General features: G+C 45.0%; 1 protein-coding gene across 2 annotated transcripts in view; it reads left to right on the top strand.

Moving 5' to 3' along the window:
- Positions 1–20,745, top strand: part of MARS1 (methionyl-tRNA synthetase 1) — a 50,271-nt gene extending 29,526 nt beyond the window's left edge. Inside the window, exons 12-22 of one of the 2 annotated variants that reach the window (XM_073663312.1) lie at positions 5,012–5,182; positions 5,267–5,362; positions 7,060–7,177; positions 9,322–9,535; positions 10,647–10,778; positions 10,892–10,996; positions 12,088–12,271; positions 16,330–16,401; positions 18,720–18,746; positions 19,578–19,688; positions 20,424–20,745. In XM_073663312.1, the coding sequence (XP_073519413.1) occupies positions 5,012–5,182; positions 5,267–5,362; positions 7,060–7,177; positions 9,322–9,535; positions 10,647–10,778; positions 10,892–10,996; positions 12,088–12,271; positions 16,330–16,401; positions 18,720–18,746; positions 19,578–19,688; positions 20,424–20,579 (1,386 nt within the window). In that variant the 3' untranslated portion in view covers positions 20,580–20,745. The remainder of the gene's footprint in view (positions 1–5,011; positions 5,183–5,266; positions 5,363–7,059; positions 7,178–9,321; positions 9,536–10,646; positions 10,779–10,891; positions 10,997–12,087; positions 12,272–16,329; positions 16,402–18,719; positions 18,747–19,577; positions 19,689–20,423) is intronic. The other variant, XM_073663314.1, reaches the window with a different exon arrangement.
- The last annotated feature ends 834 nt before the right edge of the window (positions 20,746–21,579 follow it).

Here is a 21,579-nt window from a genome sequence, read left to right as displayed (position 1 = left end):
GTGTCCAGTGATGTCATTCTTACTTAATCATGACTGATTGATCGCCAGCCCTGTCCTCATCAACACCCACACCTGTGTTAATGGATCAATCACTAAAACGATGTTAGCTGCTCCTTTTAAGGCAGGACTGCAATGATGTTGAAATGTGTTTTGGGGGTTAAAGTTCATTTTCTGGGCAAATATTGACTTTGTAAGTACAGTAATTGCTGTTAAGCTGATCACTCTTTGACAGAAGTATATGCAAATTGCCATTACAAAAAATGAAGCAGTAAACTTTGGAAAAATTACTATTTGTCTCATTCTCAATACTTTTGGCCATGACTGTAGTCTGCTGGAGAGGAGCTGCTAGAAGGCTAGGTATAGTCTGCTGGAGAGGAGCTGCTAGAAGGCTAGGTATAGTCTGCTGGAGAGGAGCTGCTAGAAGGCTAGGTATAGTCTGCTGGAGAGGAGCTGCTAGAAGGCTAGGTATAGTCTGCTGGAGAGGAGCGGAGCTGCTAGAAGGCTAGGTATAGTCTGCTGGAGAGGAGCGGAGCTGCTAGAAGGCTAGGTATAGTCTGCTGGAGAGGAGCGGAGCTGCTAGAAGGCTAGGTATAGTCTGCTGGAGAGGAGCGGAGCTGCTAGAAGGCTAGGTATAGTCTGCTGGAGAGGAGCGGAGCTGCTAGAAGGCTAGGTATAGTCTGCTGGAGAGGAGCGGAGCTGCTAGAAGGCTAGGTATAGTCTGCTGGAGAGGAGCGGAGCTGCTAGAAGGCTAGGTATAGTCTGCTGGAGAGGAGCGGAGCTGCTAGAAGGCTAGGTATAGTCTGCTGGAGAGGAGCGGAGCTGCTAGAAGGCTAGGTATAGTCTGCTGGAGAGGAGCGGAGCTGCTAGAAGGCTAGGTATAGTCTGCTGGAGAGGAGCGGAGCTGCTAGAAGGCTAGGTATAGTCTGCTGGAGAGGAGCGGAGCTGCTAGAAGGCTAGGTATAGTCTGCTGGAGAGGAGCGGAGCTGCTAGAAGGCTAGGTATAGTCTGCTGGAGAGGAGCGGAGCTGCTAGAAGGCTAGGTATAGTCTGCTGGAGAGGAGCGGAGCTGCTAGAAGGCTAGGTATAGTCTGCTGGAGAGGAGCGGAGCTGCTAGAAGGCTAGGTATAGTCTGCTGGAGAGGAGCGGAGCTGCTAGAAGGCTAGGTATAGTCTGCTGGAGAGGAGCGGAGCTGCTAGAAGGCTAGGTATAGTCTGCTGGAGAGGAGCGGAGCTGTTAGAAGGCTAGGTATAGTCTGCTGGAGAGGAGCGGAGCTGCTAGAAGGCTAGGTATAGTCTGCTGGAGAGGAGCGGAGCTGCTAGAAGGCTAGGTATAGTCTGCTGGAGAGGAGCGGAGCTGCTAGAAGGCTAGGTATAGTCTGCTGGAGAGGAGCGGAGCTGCTAGAAGGCTAGGTATAGTCTGCTGGAGAGGAGCGGAGCTGCTAGAAGGCTAGGTATAGTCTCCTGGAGAGGAGCGGAGCTGCTAGAAGGCTAGGTATAGTCTGCTGGAGAGGAGCGGAGCTGCTAGAAGGCTAGGTATAGTCTGCTGGAGAGGAGCGGAGCTGCTAGAAGGCTAGGTATAGTCTGCTGGAGAGGAGCGGAGCTGCTAGAAGGCTAGTGTGACGATACAGAGTAAAATCTTAATAAGCCAGACGATTAGATTTGTTAAGTCAAGAGAAATACACTATTGTGTTTAAATTGTCTTGTACATGTTTGTGTATTTCTAAAGGTCAGACTAGTATTTGTCTAACCCTGATTGAGGTCTCCTCTTGGGGTTGGGAACAATGTTATTTGCTAATATGCTAATTGTACGAAAAGCCAGCTATTTACAACAGCCCCTATGACACCAACTATGTAAATAGATTATCTCAATAATAGGTGAGCCCTGCACCTTTACCTGTGACATGTGATATGCACACTTAGCTTTTGGGGAGGCATTCAGGGGGCTGAGCCCAAAGAAGCAGAAGGGACATGTGTTTCTGAGACAGAGGGAGTCTTGGGACAGAGATTCAGACATCCTCCAGGACAGCAGATGGATTCGCATTACTAAAAAGACACAGATTTGAATTCTTTATTATTCTAGCCTAAGGGTAACGGCCCTGACTGGAAAGATTCGGATCTGCTCCATTAACCATCAGAGAGACATGGATACATTTTGGGGAGTCCAGGAGAGGACGAAGAAGACACCTGGCCCCATGGATATGTTGTTTTGGGGTTGCTAGGAGGGACCCACCGGTCACCTAGAACCCATGGAGACGTTTGGAGTTGCCAGGAGGGACCCACCGGTCGCCTGGCCCCATGGAAACTCACAGAGAGGCCAGATTTGGACCCTTGGGTCTACTGGTCTTATACCTCGATGGACTGCTAGCTTCCTAAGCTTGCCGCTACCTCCTCTCTGTGGGGGCCCGCCAGAAGCGGGAGGCCACTGGTTGAGGTAGTCGGCCCTGGAAGTCTCAAAAGTCACAGCTGTTCTATCCCAGGTGGGCGGAGAAGGAAGTGTGAGACTGTGTAATGTTGTACCATCTTGGGCATTTGCTGGAACTGTTCTGTGTTATTATTGTCCGCTTTGTGGTTCAATAAAGTATTGCCACGCTGTTTTACCCTCACCCTGTGTTGTCTGAGTAGCGTTGCGCCCATGGAAAACCCCGGGTCTTCACAGCTAGGTATAGTCTGCGGGGGAGGAGCTGCTAGAAGGCTAGATATAGTCTGTTGCAGAGGACATTACTTTTTTTTATTAAGATGTATTGTTAGTGTCTCCAGTTGACAACAGACTCAACCCATGGTTCCTGTGTCCCACAATGGAGAACAGAGAAATGCAAATTGTAGGGTTGCAACGCCACTGTGCTAACCACTGAGTCATGCCTTTATGTATTTGAACTTCTGATTGTAAATTGTGTAAAATAATCTCAAAGATTATCCGACCTGTGAAAAGAGGTTGGTTTTAGATTATTTGCCACTGATTCTCGAACTGAACTCTGTAAAATATCAGTCTCATAGTGAAGTTTTTAATACCTTTTTCCCCATTATTACCCACTCCTGAACATAAATTAAATTACAGTAGAGGTATACTTATATACTTCATCATCAGAGATGAGATCAGAGGTATTTTGATCTTGGACATTTATAAATCCACAGGATCTGCAAAAGAAAGTCTGACAGATGTGGGAGACTCAGATCTTTCTGTAGAACAGGGGTCCCTGACTGCATCCAGGTGAAGAATGAATGGAGAGGCGGCGCAGAAGGCTCTCTACTCATTGCTCTGGGAGCAGTTCACATCTGCGTGGATGCCATGGTCAAGGCCCTTCTCACTTGGTGGAATAGGGGACCCCCATTCTGGAGATAGTGGCTGTGATAGATCATTTGTATATGCCTTGAATGTCTAAAATCACAATTTACTTCTTTTCTCATGCGGCATATGGATAAATACTGATCAACACGAATAAGACTGCACAGATATGTAAAGTTTTCCTCTTTTCTCCTATCTGCTGTTATCCATGCGAAGTATGATTGTCATGGATGGCATAAATGATGTGTAGGAAAAATGGAAACCTTTTTCCAGTTCACCTTCCAAGAATGAACTGTCCAAAATAGTTCATACCACGTGATTGCCTGGTAGATGGTGTACAGCAATAGATCCTAGCTGGTTGTTGGATACCACAATATGGTTAGGAGAAAAGGAAGTTCCAGCACTATATAAGATCTATTTAAAGATGGAGGCCCTGATTCATGAAAGCTGTTACGCCAAATAAAGTGTTGTAAAAGCCTTTAAAAGTCGAAAATGTTGGCACAACTCAGAGTTGCGGGAAAATGTTGTGACTTTTGCCGTTTTCACGCCAGTTTCTTTCAACTTCTTTGGAATGGGCAGAGCTGGGGTGGGGGAGAGACACGCCACAGATTGTCTAGTTCATGACGAGCTGTGGTTTTCCATACTCCAGAAAGTACCCCAATGGTGTGCACCTCTTCATGAATTGGGAACGTCTTGCTCCACCACACCCACTCATCAAGGCCGGTGAGAAAAATCACTGGTTTTGATGAATCGGGGCCAATATCTTTAGCTATGACTAAGAACCATTTAAATTATTATTATAGCACTATTTATTCCATGGCACTTTACATGTGAAAAGGGTATACATAATGAAAACAAGTACAATAATCATAAACCATACAAGTCACCAACAGGAACAGGAGGAAAGAGGACCTGCCCTGCCTGCGAGGGCTCACAGTCTACAAGGGATGGGTGGGGATACAGTAGGTGAGGGTAGAGCTGGTCGTACAGCGGTATGGTGGAGCTGTGGTTACTGCAGGTTGTAGGCTTGTCGTAAGAGGTGGGTCTTCAGGTTCCTTTTGAAGGTTTCAACAGTAGGCGAGAGTAAGAAATGGTGGGGTAGAGAGTTCCAGAGAAGGGGGGATGCACGGGAGAAATCTTGTATGCGATTGTGGGGAGATCTTGTGAGGATCGGAGAATGCATGCAGGTAAGTACCGGGAGACTAGGTCACAGATGTATGGAGGAGACAGGTTGTGGATGGCTTTGTATGCCAAGGTTAGGGTCTTGAACTGGATTCTCTGGGCAATGGGGAGCCAGTGAAGGGATTGACAGAGGGGAGAGGCCGGGGAATAGCGGGGGGACAGGTGGATTAGTCAGGCTGCAGAGTTTAGGATAGATTGGAGGGATGCAAGAGTGTTAGAGGGGAGGCCACAGAGCAGTAATATCCGTTTGAAACGTGTAGGCTTATAAGATTGTTTTTTTTCTATTTGGATTGTTTTTATGTTTTTTTTATAATATTGAATTTTATTATTATGAAATAAAGGATTCAGATTTTTTTTATCTTTTGATAAGACGAGTGCTGAAACTTCCTTTTCTCCGTGGCGTAAATGCTACTTTTAGCTTGAGGAAATGTTTTTTGTGGTTGTTTAGTAATGAATATGATTTTTTTCTTAATAATATGTTATCTTGTACATATATTACCCACCATTCGTTGCCTTACTAAGTTATATTATTATTTATGTCTTCTCAGCTAGAAGAGCGCTTGGAGAAATTTCTGGAACTGTCCTTTTCAACTGGAGACTGGACATCGAATGCCCGTTTTATTACGCGCTCCTGGATCCGAGATGGTTTGAAACCAAGATGCATCACCAGAGACTTGAAGTGGGGCACGCCCGTGCCACTGGAGGGCTTCACAGACAAGGTGCGTTCTGTTTTACCACCTGATTTGCAGTCAAATGTCTTGTGCTATTTCTAACAAGTCATAACCTAAAATGTTGTTTTCCAGGTGTTTTACGTCTGGTTTGATGCTCCAATTGGGTATATTTCTATTACAGCCAATTATACAGACCAGTGGGAGAAATGGTGGAAAAATCCTCAGCAGGTAATAGTGCAATCTACAATAATTGTATTATCTCATGCCAATGTAATATGCAATATTACGCTTTCTATATTATACACTTACTTGTGGGTGCATCCTTGTATATAGGAGATCTCTATTTGTAGTGATAGCCATGTTGTCAGATTAGTCCACAGCAGGGGTGGCAAATTAATTTTCCCTGACATACCGTGACTGTTATGGGGGCCAAACCAATAGGCTGAAATTAATTCTGCTCAATATTAATATTAACATATTATTTATATTCATATTAATCACTTAATATTGAGCAGAATTCATTATGCAGACACCCCCCTATATACTGTATAAGCCCGTACACAGCCCCCTATATATCATATGAGCCCCCTATATACTATACCATAAGAGCCCCCACATAGCCTCTTATATACAATGTGCCCAAACATAGCCTCCTATATACAGTATGGGCCCCCACATAGCTTCCTATATACAGTATGAGCCCCCACGTAGTCTTCTACATTCAGTATGAGCCCCCACATGGCCTCCCACATTCATTATGAGCCCCCACATAGCCTTCTACATTTAGCATGAGCCCCCACATAGCCTCCTACATTCAGTACGAGCCCCCACATAGCCTCTTATATACAGTATGAGCCCCACATAGCCTCTTATATACAGTATGAGCCCCACATAGCCTTCTGTATACAGTATGAGCCTCACATAGCCTCCTATATAATGTATGAGCCCCACATACCCTGTTATATACAGTATGAGCCCTTACATAGCCTCCTATATACAGTATGGGCCCCCACATAGCTTCACTATATACAATATGAGCCCCACATAGCCTCCATGTATACAGGGTGAGCCCCACATAGCCTCCACGTATACAGGGTGAGCCCCATATAGCCTCCACGTATACAGGGTCAGCCCCACATAGCCTCCACGTATATAGGGTCAGCCCCACATAGCCTCCACGTATACAGGGTGAGCCCCACATAGCCTCCACGTATACAGGGTGAGCCCCACATAGCCTCCACGTATACAGGGTGAGCCCCACATAGCCTCCACGTATACAGGGTGAGCCCCACATAGCCTCCACGTATACAGGGTGAGCCCCACATAGCCTCCACGTATACAGGGTGAGCCCCACATAGCCTCCACGTATACAGGGTGAGCCCCACATAGCCTCCACGTATACAGGGTGAGCCCCACATAGCCTCCACGTATACAGGGTGAGCCCCACATAGCCTCCATGTATACATACAAATATCCCATACGTATGAAAAAAGACAACACCACATACTCGCCTCTCTCCTGTTCCCCCGGTGCTCTGCTCCTGTCTCCTGTGCACTGACTCTCAGCAGCAGCGTGTTGAATTGACGTCATCACGTTTGTTGTCTCACACCCTGATTGGTGGAAGAAGGAGGCGGCGGCCCCATCCTCCACCAATATATTCACTGCTGTCTGCTGTGACAGCGAGCGGCGGGTGTGTGGGGGAGAGCAGGATGCGGCTCGTGGGCCACTGTTGGCTGTCTTGGTCCTCAGTTTGCCCACAGTAATGTGCTGACATAATGTATATTTGATACTTTGTCAACATTTTTATTTCATTACATGAGATTTATTCATATAAAATTGTACATCTCTTTTTTTTCAGAGATTAATTTCCCACCTATTACATATACATGTTTTTTAATTATTCTTTTTGTGCTCCACATCCTCAGGTCCAGCTCTATAACTTTATGGCAAAGGACAATGTTCCATTTCATAGTGTTATCTTCCCATCCTGTCTCCTGGGAGCAGAAGACAACTACACATTGGTGAACCACCTCATAGCTACAGGTAGGTGGCTGAGATGCCAAATGCATCCAATGGAGGAGATACATCTCCATACACGCGTTTCTGACTTGTCACTATCACGTGTTTTCCTCTTGCCATCTACTTACCAGCTATTTTCTAATCTTCTGTCTCAAAACGCTAGTCCTAAAGTGGAAATGTAATGTAATGTAGAGTGGGCTTGGTTAGCTGGTAGTAGTGCACCATCCCCACACTGGCAGCGGTATTACTATACTTGGCGGTGTTTTATATTATTATTTAGTAGTTTATTGAAATGTTATTTCACCTAACTTGCCAAGAAATAAGGCAACATCTTTCTACGTGGGTGATTAATTTAGATTGTAAAGCCGTTCACTTATTGCTCCATCGGGCTGTTTGCTACAGTCTAAAATGCTGTTAGTGTCTGGGAAAGAATCCCATCCCTGGAGTCCATCACTCTGGAGCATTTCTCATAGGGATGTTCCAGCCATGCAGTCCTAGGGCTGCCAGGTTGGGGTTTGCTAGTCATCTTGAATTTTCAGACAAATAATCTTACATTTGGCCAATATACCTGTTATATAATTATCGAATACACACTAGAAACCATTGTTTAACACCTTCACGAGATGCACAGCACATGTACGGCAAAAGTCGGAAGTGGATGTATGGAGCAGGCTCAGGGGGTGAGCCCGTCCGACACCTGGCAGGTAATGGCTGTGTGTTCCAGCCAGGACCTGCCTCTAACAATCGCGGATGGAGTTTCACTATTGTTAACTAGTGATGAGCGAGCATGCTCGTTGCTCGAGATTTACGAGCATGCTCGGCGAGCACCTATTATTTTCAGCGTGCTCGGGCGTTAAGTTTTCGTCACTCCCTGAACACGATTTGCAACTGTTTGACAGCTTTAATACATGTGAGGAATGCCTGTTTTTCCAGCATTCCTCACATGTATTAAAGCTGTCAAACAGTAGCAAATCATGTTCACGGAGCGACGAAAACTTAACGCCCGAGCACGCTGAAGATAATAGGTGTTCGCCCGAGCATGCTCGTAAATCTCGAGCAACAAGCATGCTCGATCATCACTATTGTTAACCTGTTTAATGCTGCTTTCAAACTGTGACCGCGGCATTACCAACGCGCCGGCAGGGGTGCGCGTCATTCATCAGCACGCCTGTGATGCGAAGACCAATGTGCTTATCATGACTAAACTCCTTACTAACTTTGTCTGTGGCCGTGCTTCAAAGGACACCGTGATTTATACTATATGCAGCAATACTATGGCATCGCTGTGTATAGCACAAGCCATCAGATGATCGCATGTTGAGGTCTCCAAGGGAATTAACAAGTACATTGAAAAGTTAAAAAAAAAAGTTTTACAAATATGAAAAAAAAAAACATAAGTTCAAATCACCCCATTTTCCACCAATAAAAATAAAGGTAATAAAAAATACACATTTGTGTTATGACCACATTCAGAAAAGTCCGATCTATCAAAATATAAAAATAATTAACCCAATTGGTAAACACCGTAAACGGAAAAAATTCAATACTGTTTAAATTACGCTTTTTTTGGGACTGCAGCAATACCGCAAAAAAATGCTGCAACAAGTGACCAAAATGTGATATCTATACCAAAATGTATCAATAAAAATGTCATCTCGCCCCCCCCCCCCCCCCCCCCAAAAAAAAAAAAAAATAAGCCATCATACAGCTCCATTGTCCTATAAATGAAAACGTTACAGGTCTCGGAAAATGGGGACACAACCACCAAATTATTTTTTTTTTTTGCATTCTTCTGTTTTTTTTCACCACTAAAATAATAAAAAGAAGCTGGCTATGTTTGATATCATTATAATGGTACTGATGAGCAGAATCATATTGCCAGGTCATTTTTACCACAAAATGTACACCGTGAAAACAATTCCCAAAAAACAATGTCAGAATTGTGGGGTTTTTTCACAATTTCTCCCCACTTGTGGAATTTTTTTCCCCATTTTCCAAAAAAACAAGCCCTCATGTCTATGTGGACAGAAGAATATGTAAGTTATGGCTCTGGGAAGAAGGGGAGGAAAAAGCGAAAACGCAAAATGAAAACCGGCCACGAAGAGGTTAATAATCTTTTTTGGGTATAAATATGGTTATACTATAATTCTGAATTTTCTTCCAAACAGAATACCTGAATTATGAGGATGGAAAATTCTCTAAGAGTCGCGGAGTGGGTGTGTTTGGTGACATGGCAAAGGACACTGGTATTCCCGCTGACATTTGGAGATTTTATCTCCTCTATGTGCGGCCCGAGGGGCAGGACAGTGCATTCAGCTGGAGCGATCTGATGCTGAAAAATAATTCAGAGCTGCTTAACAACCTGGGTAACTTTGTCAACAGGTAAATAAATGTTACAGATATAACGTCATAGATATTTAATCACCAACACAAAAAGTAGCATTTACCGTATCTATAGGGGTTGTCATAACTGAACCACCCCCTCCATGTGCCTAAATAACTTTCTGCCCTGCTTGTCAGAAAAAAGCCTTTATTGCCACTAGAGCTGAGATGACTTCAGTAGAAAAGGGCTGTATTGTCAGCTGCCAGAGGGTGGAGGAGACTGATTCTGTCCAGAGCCTCACCCCAACACCACATGTGTACATTACAAGGAGGACACATAGAGGCAAAAAAATGCTGAAAAGAATATTTTGTATTCTGGAAATACTGCACATTTCTTCAAAAGGGTTATTAACAGACTTGAAGGACATTATCTAGGAAAATAGGTCAATGTATTATCCTTTTAAATTCAAGTTGTCATATGATTCATGCTGTCTGAACCACAGGCAGCGTGAACGGCTCCTTCATTACTAACATGCTGCGACATTTCAGAGAAACACAGGTATGACCGCTCCGGCTTCGCCCCGTCGGCCTAGCTAGATTGACACTTTTACGCCTCGGCCCCACTATCAGTATTTGGTCAGTATTTTTTCTCAGGAGTGGGAGCCAAAACCAGGTGAGGATCAATCAGAGAAAAGGTATAATAGAAACAAGTCACCAATTCTGCATTTATCACCCACTCCTGGTTTTGTCTCCCACTCCTGAGAAAAAATACTGACCGAATACTGAAAGTGGGACCTTAGAGTAGCACATGCATGGTGGTAATGAGGGAGCCGATCTCTGATTCAGGCTGTTTTTGGTTTGGGTGACTTGGATCCTGACTTGTTCCCTAGAAGTTCCATGAACAAACCTTTAAACATATGATTGGTAAGTCTACATACATAGGCAGCCCGGTGGCTCAGTGTTTAGCACTGCAGCATTGCAGAGCTGGGGTCTTGGATATTTGTGTGGGTTTCCTCCAGGTTCTCCGGTTTCCTCCCACATTCCAAAGACCTACTGATAGGGAATCTAGATTGTGAGCCCCAATGGGGACAGTGATATTAATGTCTGTGAAGTGCTGTGGAATTAATGGCACTAGATATGTAAGTAAAATAAATAAATAAATTGGTTTCAGGGCTGGCATGTTTGTGCAGAAGTTCTTTAACGGTCACGTTCCCAAGATGGAGCTGCTTGCTGAGGACAAGAGGCTCCTGGCGCAGGTCACAGCTGAACTACACCAGTACAACCAGCTATTGGAGAAAGTTCGGTAAGTTGCAGGGGGTCATCAGGGGGACAATGCTTCAGCTTTGGATTTTCGAGTCTTGTCTTAATAAGACTAGAAATGGAAGGGTTAGCATTAATAGGGTCCTATCCTTTCAGCATTCGTGATGCCCTGAGATGTATTCTGAACATTTCTCGTCATGGAAACCAATACATCCAAGTGAACGAACCATGGAAATGCATTAAAGGGACCCCGCAGGAACAGTAAGTGTATTCATTCTTATATTGCACAATATAGAAAGCATTTTACATTATCTTGTGCTATTATCAGTGACGTAACTAGTTTCTTACTCACCCTCACCTGCTCTCTGCCTCCTCCACCAGCATCGGGCACAGCGTGTAGCTATGAGGTGGATCAGGCAGCCATACTTTAGCAATACAACCACTGGTGCTGCTCAGATCCCATGCCCAAAGCCCTGGAGTCCAGAGCACAGCTTCTGCATGTGAGCACCCTACTATAGACGCCGGCCCTGTACATGCAAGTCTGAAGACAGTGCTGCCGCTTTCTGTAATTGGGTCTGCAGCACTGTGGGCCCCCCTCCCCCCACTGGACTCAGTCGTGGTTGTGATATAGGTTGCATAGCGTTTTATATTTCAAGATCTTAACTTCTTTTTACAGGAAAATCCCTTTATCACTTGTCCGCAGGATGGGTAATAATTCTTTGATTCATGGGGGTCTGATTGTTGGGACCTACACGAGAAACTTATCCCTGTTAGATTGGAGCTGCAGCGCATAACCTCAACCGCTGCTCCATTCTTTCCTTAGGGGACTGCCAAGCACTGTGCTCAGATTTTTCTGGCAGCCCCATAGAGAATGAATGGATCAGCGGTCGGGCGTCCAACCTGCCGCTCCATTTTGTAATGGGGATAAAAGTTTCCCATCTGGGATAAAAAATTTCCCGTTCTGCTGATCAGTCCAGGAAGGGCCCAGCGTTTCGGACCCACACCGATCAGCAAATTGTCACCTATCCTGATGATAGTGAGGACTTATTTTCACTGGACAACCCCTTTAACCATACATGATTCAGTCCTTGTTGGTACATACTAAAGAGTATGGAGCCAAGGAAGCGCTCCCTTGGGGCTGGGGGTGCTGATCTGTGGGCAGCAGACCCCCTTAAAATGCAAAGAAGGGGTAAGCCATAGGGGTGCGGTGTGCTTAAGTTAGCACACCGCAGCTTAGGGAATTGTAGAATTATCTAACCTCCTTCAGTCAAAAATGTTCTAATGAGTCATGGAGTTTAATTTAATGTCTTCTTTTGTGGATATATACATTCAATGATGTGCTTGTACTGCAGGACACGTGCGGGCACAGTGACTGGCTTGGCAGTAAATATGGCGGCTCTCCTTTCAGTTATGCTGCAGCCATATATGCCCTCAATAAGCGCGGTCATCCAAGAACAGCTACTTATGCCACAAGAAGCGAGTGTGCTGACCCGGGATTTCCACTGCATCCTACCCCAAGGCCATCGCATTGGAGCAGTGAGTCATTTTAATTCAATTTCATAAATCAGTAATACGTTGTTTTTATTTTTATTTCAGAAATCAATAATACACATGAAAATAAGAAACTTTGTTATATATCTTATCAGAGAGATCAGCTTTTATTTCCTCCTAGACTGATCATTTATTCTCAGTTCATGGGTAATATGTGAATTTAATGAAGACAGATTTTCCCATTACTGAGATAGGAGATGGCAGTTGGCGCTTTTAAAATTCTATGAAGGGAGGAGGAGCTAGAGGCGGACATTCTACTGCAAGTTCCATGGAATTTTATAGGCACCAACTGTCATCTCCTATCTCAGTAACAGGAATATCTGTATTCTCTGAAGACAGATTTTACCTGTGAATTATTATTATTATTTATTATTATAGCGCCATTTATTCCATGGCACTTTACATGTGAAAAAGGGGTATACATACAAGAACAATTACAATAATCTTGAACACAATGTGACGGCGACTGGTACAGGAGGAGCGAGGACCCTGCCCGTGAGGGCTCACAGTCTACAAGGGATGGGTGAGGATACAGTAGGTGAGGGTAGAGCTGGTCGTGCAGCGGTATGGTGGAGTGGTGGTTACTGCAGGTTGTAGGCTTGTCGGAAGAGGTGGGTCTTCAGGCTTTTTTTGAAGGTTTCCACGGTCGACGAGAGTCTGATGTGTTGGGGAAGCACGGGAGAAATCTTGTATGCAATTGTGGGAGGAGGAGATAAGAGGGGAGTAGTGAAGGAGATCTTGTGAGGATCGGAGGTTGCGTGCGGGTATGTAACGGGAGACTAGGTCAGAGATATATGGAGGAGACAGGTTGTGAATGGCTTTGTATGCCATGGTTAGGGTTTTGAACTGAAGTCTCTGGGCAATGGGGAGCCAGTGAAGAGATTGACAGAGAGGAGAGGCCGGGGAATAGCGGGTGGACAGGTGGATTAGTCGGGCAGCAGAGTTTAGGATGGATTGGAGGGGTGCGAGAGTGGTAGAAGGGAGGCCACAGAGCAGGAGGTTGCAGTAGTCAAGGCGGGAGATGATGAGGGCATGCACTAGTGTTTTTGCCGATTCATGGTTGAGGAATGTGCGGATCCTGGAGATATTTTTGAGTTGGAGTCGGCAGCAAGTGGAAAGGGCTTGGATATGTGGTTTGAAGAAGAGTTCCAGGGTTACCCCAAGGCAGCGAGCCTGAGGGACTGGGGAGAGTGGGCAGCCATTGACTTTGATAGATAGGTCAGTTGGGGGGTGTTGAATGAGATGGCGGAAAGATGATGAATTCTGTTTTGTCCATGTTAAGTTTTAGAAATCTAGCAGAGAAGAAGGATGAAATAGCAGACAGACATTGTGGGATTTTGGTTAGTAAGGAGGTGATATCGGGTCTGTGTGTCATCAGCATAGAGGTGATAATCAAAGCCATGAGACTCTATGAGCTGTGCCAGGCCTAAGGTGTAGATGGAGAAGAGCAGGGGTCCTAGAACTGAACCTTGGGGGACACTGACAGATAGGGGGCGAGATGAGGAGGTGGTCTGTGAGTGAGAGACACTGAATGTCCTGTCTGTTAGGTATGAGGAGATCCAGGATAGGGCCAAGTCTGTGGTGCCGAGAGATGAGAGAGTTTGTAGTAAGAGGGAATGGTCCACTGTGTCGAAGGCAGATGACAGGTCTAGGATGAGGAGGACAGAGTAGTGTCGCTTAGATTTGGCGGTTAGTAGGTCGTTGGTGACTTTAGTCAGTGCAGTTTCAGTAGAATGGTGCGGTCGGAAACCAGATTATAGGCGGTCGAAGAGGGAGCTGGAGGAGAGGTGGGAGGACTGCTCAGAATGGACGTGTTGTTCCAGTAGTTTTGAGGCATAGAGGAGAAGTGATATGGGGCGATAGCTAGACAGAGAGGATGGGTCAAGGGAGGGCTTTTTGAGGATGGGTGTGATTGAGGCATGTTTGAAGCATGAGGGGAAGACACCAGTTGTTAGTGACAGGTTGAAGAGGTGGGCTAGGGGTGGGGTGAAGATAGTGGTAAGTTTTGGGATGAGGTGGGACGGGATTGGGTCAAGTTTACAGGTGGTGAGGTGTGATTTGGAGAGTAAAGAGGAAAGTTGATCTTCCGTAATGGTGGAGAATGTGGTTTTGGAGGAGGAGGGTTGAGTAGGTGTGGGGAGGGGCTGTGGGGGCTTTAGGAAAAAGCTTTGTCTGATGGTGTCAATCTTCTGCTTGAAGAATGAGGCAAAGTCTTCAGCTGAAATAAGAGGAGAGGGAGGGAGGCACTGGGGGACGGAGGAGAGAATTGAAGGTGTTGAATAGTTGTTTGGGGTTGTGAGACAGGGAGGATATGAGAGATGAGAAGTATGTTTGTTTTGCCGCAGTGAGTGTGGACTTGAAGGTAGTGAGGGACTGTTTGAATGCGATGAAGTGCTCATTGGAGTGGGAACTTTTCCATCTACGCTCAGCAACCCTGGAGACCCGTCGCAGTTCTTTAGTTAGGCTGGTGTGCCAGGGTTGGCTGTTGATTGTGCGAGCTTTGGTATGTGTGAGGGGAGCGACTGAATCGAGAGCTGCAGCTGTTGTGGTGTTGTATAAAGCGGCAGCAACATCTGCATCATGTAAAGAACTAATGTCTGTAAGAGGGAGAAGGGATTCAGAGAGTGAGTGTAGGTCAAGGTGTTTGAGTTTTCTGCGAGGGTATGCAAGTTCGTGGAGTGGGGATTGTTGCCCTGGAGAGGAGAATGTAAGTAGGTTGTGGTCAGAGAGAAGGAGAGGTGAGTTAGAGAGGTTAGATAGGGAACAGAGGCGGGTGAAGATGAGGTCCAGCGTGTTGCCGTCTTTGTGGGTGGGTGTGGAAGACCACTGGGTAAGACCGAAGGAGGAAGTGAGGGATAGAAGCTTAGCGGCAGCTGACAGGGAAGTGTCAATGGGGATGTTGAAGTCGCCCATGAGGATAGTGGGGATGTCAACGGAGAGGAAATGAAGTAGCCAAGTGGTGAAGTGGTCAAAGAAAGTGGTGGCTGATCCTGGGGGGTGGTAGATGACAGCCAGTTGGAGGTTGGAGGGGGAGTAGATGCGCACGCAGTGCACTTAAAAAGAGGGGAGAGTAATTGAGGGTGACAGTGGGATATGGGTGAAGAAGCAGTTATCTGAGAGGAGGAAACTTATTCCTCCACCGTGCTTGCAGGTGGGGTGGTGGGTATGGGAGAGGTGGAATCCGCCGTAGGAAAGTGCAGCAGGAGAGGCCGTGTCGGAGGCGGTGAGCCAGTTTCAGTGATGCCGAGGAAGGAAAGCTTGTTAGTGATGAAGAAATCGTGAATGTAGGAAAGTTTGTTGCAGACAGAGCGAGCGTTCCATAGAGCTCCTGTTAGGGGGACTGAGGAAGCGGGGGCTGGGCGGATGGGTATAAGGTTAGAAGGGTTACGAGAGTTTGGGATAGATCGTGGGTAGGAGGTGGAAGTGACTGTGGGGATGTGGTGAGGAGGGCCGGGATGTGGAGAGATGTCGCCGGCAGTGAGGAGGGGCAGAGAAAGCGTTAGTAGGTGGGAGCAGGAGAGGGCATGAGGTGGCTGTCTGTGTTTGGAGGCAAAGGATTGTATGTTGAGGAATAGCTCTGAGGAGGAGGTGAGATGGGTGGGGAGAATGGAGCGAGAGATGAAGAATTTGTTGCCAGGTGTAGGGATAAGGGGTGGTTGAAAAAGGTGAAGGATTAAGGGGATGAGAGTAAAAACAAACACAAACATTGTTTACTTTGACTTAGTATCCAGTTACCTTCAGTTCACTTCAGGTTCAATTCAGGATTAATTCATGTTTCTCACACTTCAGCTAATGGCCACACTTAAGGTAATTGACACAGACTCCTGGCCCACAATATATTTGTGACAGAATGCAATGAATTGAGAATGATCAGTGCAGGAAGAGGGAAAAAAAGCTAATTTCTTTAAAAATATATTACAAAGGTTCTTAATTTCACTTGTATTTCGGATTTATGAAAAAAAAATTAAAACAATGGTTACTCTCCAAAATCCTAATGTCATGGTTAACTAATGTAATGATCAATGCATTCTGTAATCTCTCAGGTGAGCCCATTGTTTCAGAAATTGGAAAATGACCAGGTTGAGTCTTTGAGGAAGCGTTTCGGAGGTGGACAGGTGAGTTGTATTAGAGTATAGAGCTGTGCAAATCGAGGTGAAGACCTTCTGTAATATTGGTTCTGTCAGCTTGTGAGCTGCGATCTGTCATCACGTGTCAGTTGTAGTAAATACTTGAAATCACCTTGAAAAGACAATCCTAGCATATCTTTTCTGAGATCTCTGCGTTGTACTGATCCCCCTTATTCTTCCAAAGAATATAAGAATAAATGACTGGGTGTTGTCAAGAGGTTTGTCCCTGCATGGTCCGCAATGATTGGACAATGTCAGACTGCATGGAGGCACACCTCCAATTTGTAAAACCCAAGTGTCAGTTTATTCATGTTTATTGGACAAACTGATAAATGACACAAGGCAGACTACTAAGAAAATAATCTCCACGGAGCGTGTAAGTATTCACTAAATCATACATTACAGACGTGGTGACTGGTCATCTCCCCCAAATTTATACTTCATACTTACCACATAGCCTTGTTAGAGAGAGAGAGCAACAATAAAATCGTTCTTTTCATAGAGCAACAATATATCTTTTTTTTTTAATCTGTTCCTCCATTGCTCAAAAGAAAAACGTTATTGTAATATGCAAATGATGGTGCTCATTGCACCATTGCTCTAGCTAAATGCCTCGGTGCACCATTCCTCTAGCTAAATGCCTCGGTGCACCATTCCTCTAGCTAAATGCCTCGGTGCACCATTGCACCCACTTATTTAGATTTGACCACTCCTTCTATGTTGATTGATGGTGCTGGCTTTCCCTGGCCAACGCTGGCTGAATATAGAACTCTGTTATGTGTGTACTGTCCCTGTGCAGGAGCCAGACAAGACACATCACTCTCTCTTTGCTGCTAACATCGCTTGACTCCTCTGCCATCACTTCAGTGCAGGAGTGAGCACTCACATCACTCTCTCCTCGCTGCTGACATTGCTTGTCTCGTCTGCTATCACTTCAGTGTAAGAATGACAAATCACTCTTTCCGCCCAGCTGACATTGCTTGACTCCTCTATTACTTCAGTGCAGGAGTGAGCACACACATCACTCTCTCCTTGCTGCTGACATTGCTGGTCTTGTCTGCTATCACTTCAGTGCAGCAGTGAGCACACACATCATTCTCTCCTCGCTGCTGACGTTGCTTGTCTTGTCTGCTATCAATGCAGTGCAGAAGTGAGCACTCACATCACTCTCTCCTTGCTGCTGTCATTTCTCAGATATGGCTGTGTAGTGATGTGAGCTGCAAGGTGAGAGTGATTTGTGTGTTGATCACATAATGGAGGTTTATCTTCTGACAGCTCTTGCTCTGGGAAAAACAGGACTATTACTCAACATAGAAGAAGTGATGGTAATCTAAATAAGTGGGTGTAGCAGTGTAGCCGTGCACCGAGGCATCTAACCATGCCAAGAGTGCACTGAGAGAACTTAATGTGCATATTGTAAAAAAAAGTTCTCTTTTGAAGCAAGGAAGGAACAGTTTTAATGGGGTTTTTTTGGTTGACCATTTTGACGAAAGCCTAAACTCCCCTGATCTGAATGAATAATACTTTATATGCTGTAAACCATAGATACTTACATTTGTTTATTTTTTGACTAATAAAATTGATCTAACTTTCACTCTACAATCTTCATTTTTTTTATTTAATTTTCAGATCACAGTATATACAATTTCTTAGCAAGTTTCAGATACTTTGTCTTGTGGGCACATCCTCTGTTATATGTGGTGAATGTGGGGTTCATGTGTCCTGGGTTCTGCTGACTTCACTAGCTGTCAGCATAGGTTTACTCCTGGAGTGATTTGCCTTTTCTGTGCTTTCCTTCTATCTATAGCCTGTTTCTCTGGGAAGTTAAATGCTTTCTTACCTCTCCACACTCTGATCTGCTGTGTACATCCTTCCTCTCTTTCCCTCCTGATTGCTCTACCACTGAGAGAAGGGCGAGAAAGAGATCAACAGGCTGTCAGAGGCAGGAGCGTAGCTCTGATAGCTTTGAAGAATATGTCAGATTTGGCAGACCAGGTAGCTAGGTGGAGGACTCTGCAGCAGAATGGGTGGACATTTTAATGGAGTCTACTTAAGTGTCACATTTTTTTAGGCTATGCGTACTTTCAATGCAATAGGAGCAATAAAAATATTAGATGCAAAAGTGTGCATAACATTAAAATATTCCTAATGTCTCCCTAATTGTAAATTAGATAGAATAGATAGATAATTTAGATAACTAAGCCTGACAGAATGCACTTGCCATCTTAGTCATTTACATAATACATGGTGGTCATTCTCTGCCAAGCCTCATTCTTCTGCTGTGGTTCTTACTTTCCTTCCTTCAGCTGAATGGTGACTGCATCGAGAAGCAGGTAACCAACCGTTTTATATGATGCATGCTGGCTTACTGCTTTTACCTTTTTGTGCCATAATATTTAATACTCATTTTGCCTTTGCTCATATAGCGCCAACACATTGTACAGAGATTGTCATCAGTCGCTGTCTTCAGTGGGGCTCACAATCTGTTGCTCATTACATATACACACACACAAACACACATTAGCGTCCATTTAATTGAGGCCAATCAGCCTTTTTGTATTAATGATGAGCAATTTGGTTCTGCGTCAAGTCTGGTCCTCCATGGCAGGCAGGCAGGCACTTCTTCACACGTTATCCTGGGCACCTCTGGTGCTTACCAGGCCCTATGACCTATGTCTTGACATCACAGGGATTAGTAAGGATACCAGGAGGAAAAGTGAGGACTGGCTGCCATATTGGACTAGATGCCTGACCGGAGCAGCACAGATCAAATTTTCTGAATTATCCGCTACCCCCCCCCCCCCCATAGTATAATCCCTTGCCGTGCTATGATGTACATTTATGCCCTACATCAGGTGTGGGTGTATAGAGCGCCATACACCGCAGTTACTGGCTGGATTCTAACAGCAGCGACCAGAGCTAGATGCCACGTAATGCAGACCACTATTTTGACTGCTGCACTGAATTCAGTTCTTCCCGTTCTTGTTTTATGAGGGTCTCACATTATGGATGGTTTTAGTTGAGATGCATTGCTTCTATAACAGCGTGCACTAACATATAAAGCGGCTGCTGTGCATGAAGTTGTATATTTCACTCCTGACGCTTCTGTGTTTTCCGTGTCCGAATCCATCTCCCACTAATGGTTCAGGCGTCTATATCTACAGGTGAAAGCTGAGCCTAAAGCGCCATCACCACCGGCTGACACAGACAAAGAAACCGCAAAAGTTGGTGATCTGGAGAGGATAAAAGGGTTAACGCAAGAGGTAGAGAAACAGGTAAGAAGACAGGTGTCGTGTACAAGGATTTGGATGGGGAACAGAATTTCAAAGCTCATGAGCTCTCATTTCTTAAGCTGATAAATGTGGATTTGGATACATATAAAAGATGTAATCAGAGTCCTCATGGTCTTCAATTACTTGATGGCGCAATTGTTTGATGTGTGAACATGGCCTAATGGACATCAGTTCTTCCACCTACATTCTCACTAAGCAGAACAGCAGTGTAAAGCATGGGGGATAGACAAAGCAGCATTCTAAGCCAATAACAAAACAGTATGTGACACTTAGATCCGCTATAGCTAAGCTGCAGTCACAGATTGCCTATAGGATAGGTCCACACACTTCTGCGACTGATCTGAAGCAAAATTGGAATTTCACAACTGCTCCATTGCATTTTCACAGCAGAATAATCAGGTTTTAGATTGAACATTTTCATTTTCCCCTTGGAAAATGTCTGTAGCATTTGGAAGAAATGTTTAATATGTCATCCACTTGCCTGGTATTGTATAATCCACGGCAAATATACCATAAGCAGAACCACCTGTTGGTTCCGGCATCGTATCATTTTTAGGATCACAACCAGACATTTAACGTCTTACCATCAGCCTTGTGGCCCCGGCTCCCATCTCACAATACTGTGTGCGAGCTCCAGTTTTAGAATATCTTCTGCATTTTGTAGATTAGATTTAAAAAAATATATATAAAATAATCCAAATCATTTGATGTTTTTAGGGTATTATTGTTCGGGAGTTAAAGGGCAAGAAGGCAGAGAAATCAGTGATCGACGGTGAGGTACAGAAGCTTCTGGCATTGAAAGAAAAACTTGCACTAGCAGAAGGGAAGACACCAGAACCCCCCGCTCAGAAAGGGAAGAAGAAGAAAAAATAAATCTCCCCAATCTAAAACAAAAAAACAATGAGACCTTGTGGAGCAGCTGCAGTACTGAATGGGTTAACAGTGTGAACAGTCTTTTAAATAAAATCTTATAATTCTTGTTTACACCTGAGCGAGCGCCTGACACCATTGTAGTGAGCGACTGTCTCCACCGCTGTAAGGTATTGCAGAGGATTGCATGGCTTACTGAGCGCGTGCAACCAGGGAAAGATGTGTCCTCTTATTACACTCCGCATTGGCCACCGAAGCCTGGAGATAAATAGAGCAGTGTTATAGCAACACCAATTACTGCGCCACTATTCCCCACAGGATACTGTGCAGTCTCCATGCCACATGCCATCAGCTTAGGACAATGCATACAGTAGCTGTGCCAACACAAGCTTGGTGTACAAAGCCAGGATTATTGTGATACATCTCTACTACAGAAGATAACACCTGGCCCAGAACTTGATTCCTAAACTGTATTTAGATTTTTGCAGTGTGAAAATTGCAGACGTATGATGTCTTTTGCAACCCCTTACTACTTTACATGCAATATTAAAACATTTTGCATGCATTTAGGCACCATGGTCTTAAAGGGGTTGCCCAGGACTTCGATATTGATTACCTATCTTCGAGTATAGGTCATCACTACTAGATCGTTGGGGGTCTGACACCCAGATCATCTTTTTGCAACTTCCTAGGAAGCCTAGATAGACAACTGTGACAACTCAGATACTGCCATTCAGATCCTATTGATGTGAGCAGAAGGCAAGCTGCAGTATTGGAGAACAGGTGCAACACAATGTAGAGGTGTCAACAGCGGGTGGGGGTGCCGGCGTCAGCCCCTCCACAAAACTGATATTAAAGTGGTTGTCTGGTCTTAAATTACAAGTCTGCAGTCACTTTGTGACTGGAGACTTGTGAATCCCAACACTTTGCGGATTCCCTGGTGCCGATCATGTGATCACAAGTTTGCGACATGCAGATGGGTACGGCCTCGCTCAGTGCTAGT

This window comes from Phyllobates terribilis, unplaced genomic scaffold (genome assembly GCF_046119375.1).
Source record: "Phyllobates terribilis strain yellow unplaced genomic scaffold, ASM4611937v1 Scaffold_2__4_contigs__length_985480577, whole genome shotgun sequence".
NCBI classification, from domain to species: Eukaryota; Metazoa; Chordata; class Amphibia; order Anura; family Dendrobatidae; genus Phyllobates; species Phyllobates terribilis.
This window is presented reverse-complemented; position numbering and strand designations above follow the sequence as displayed.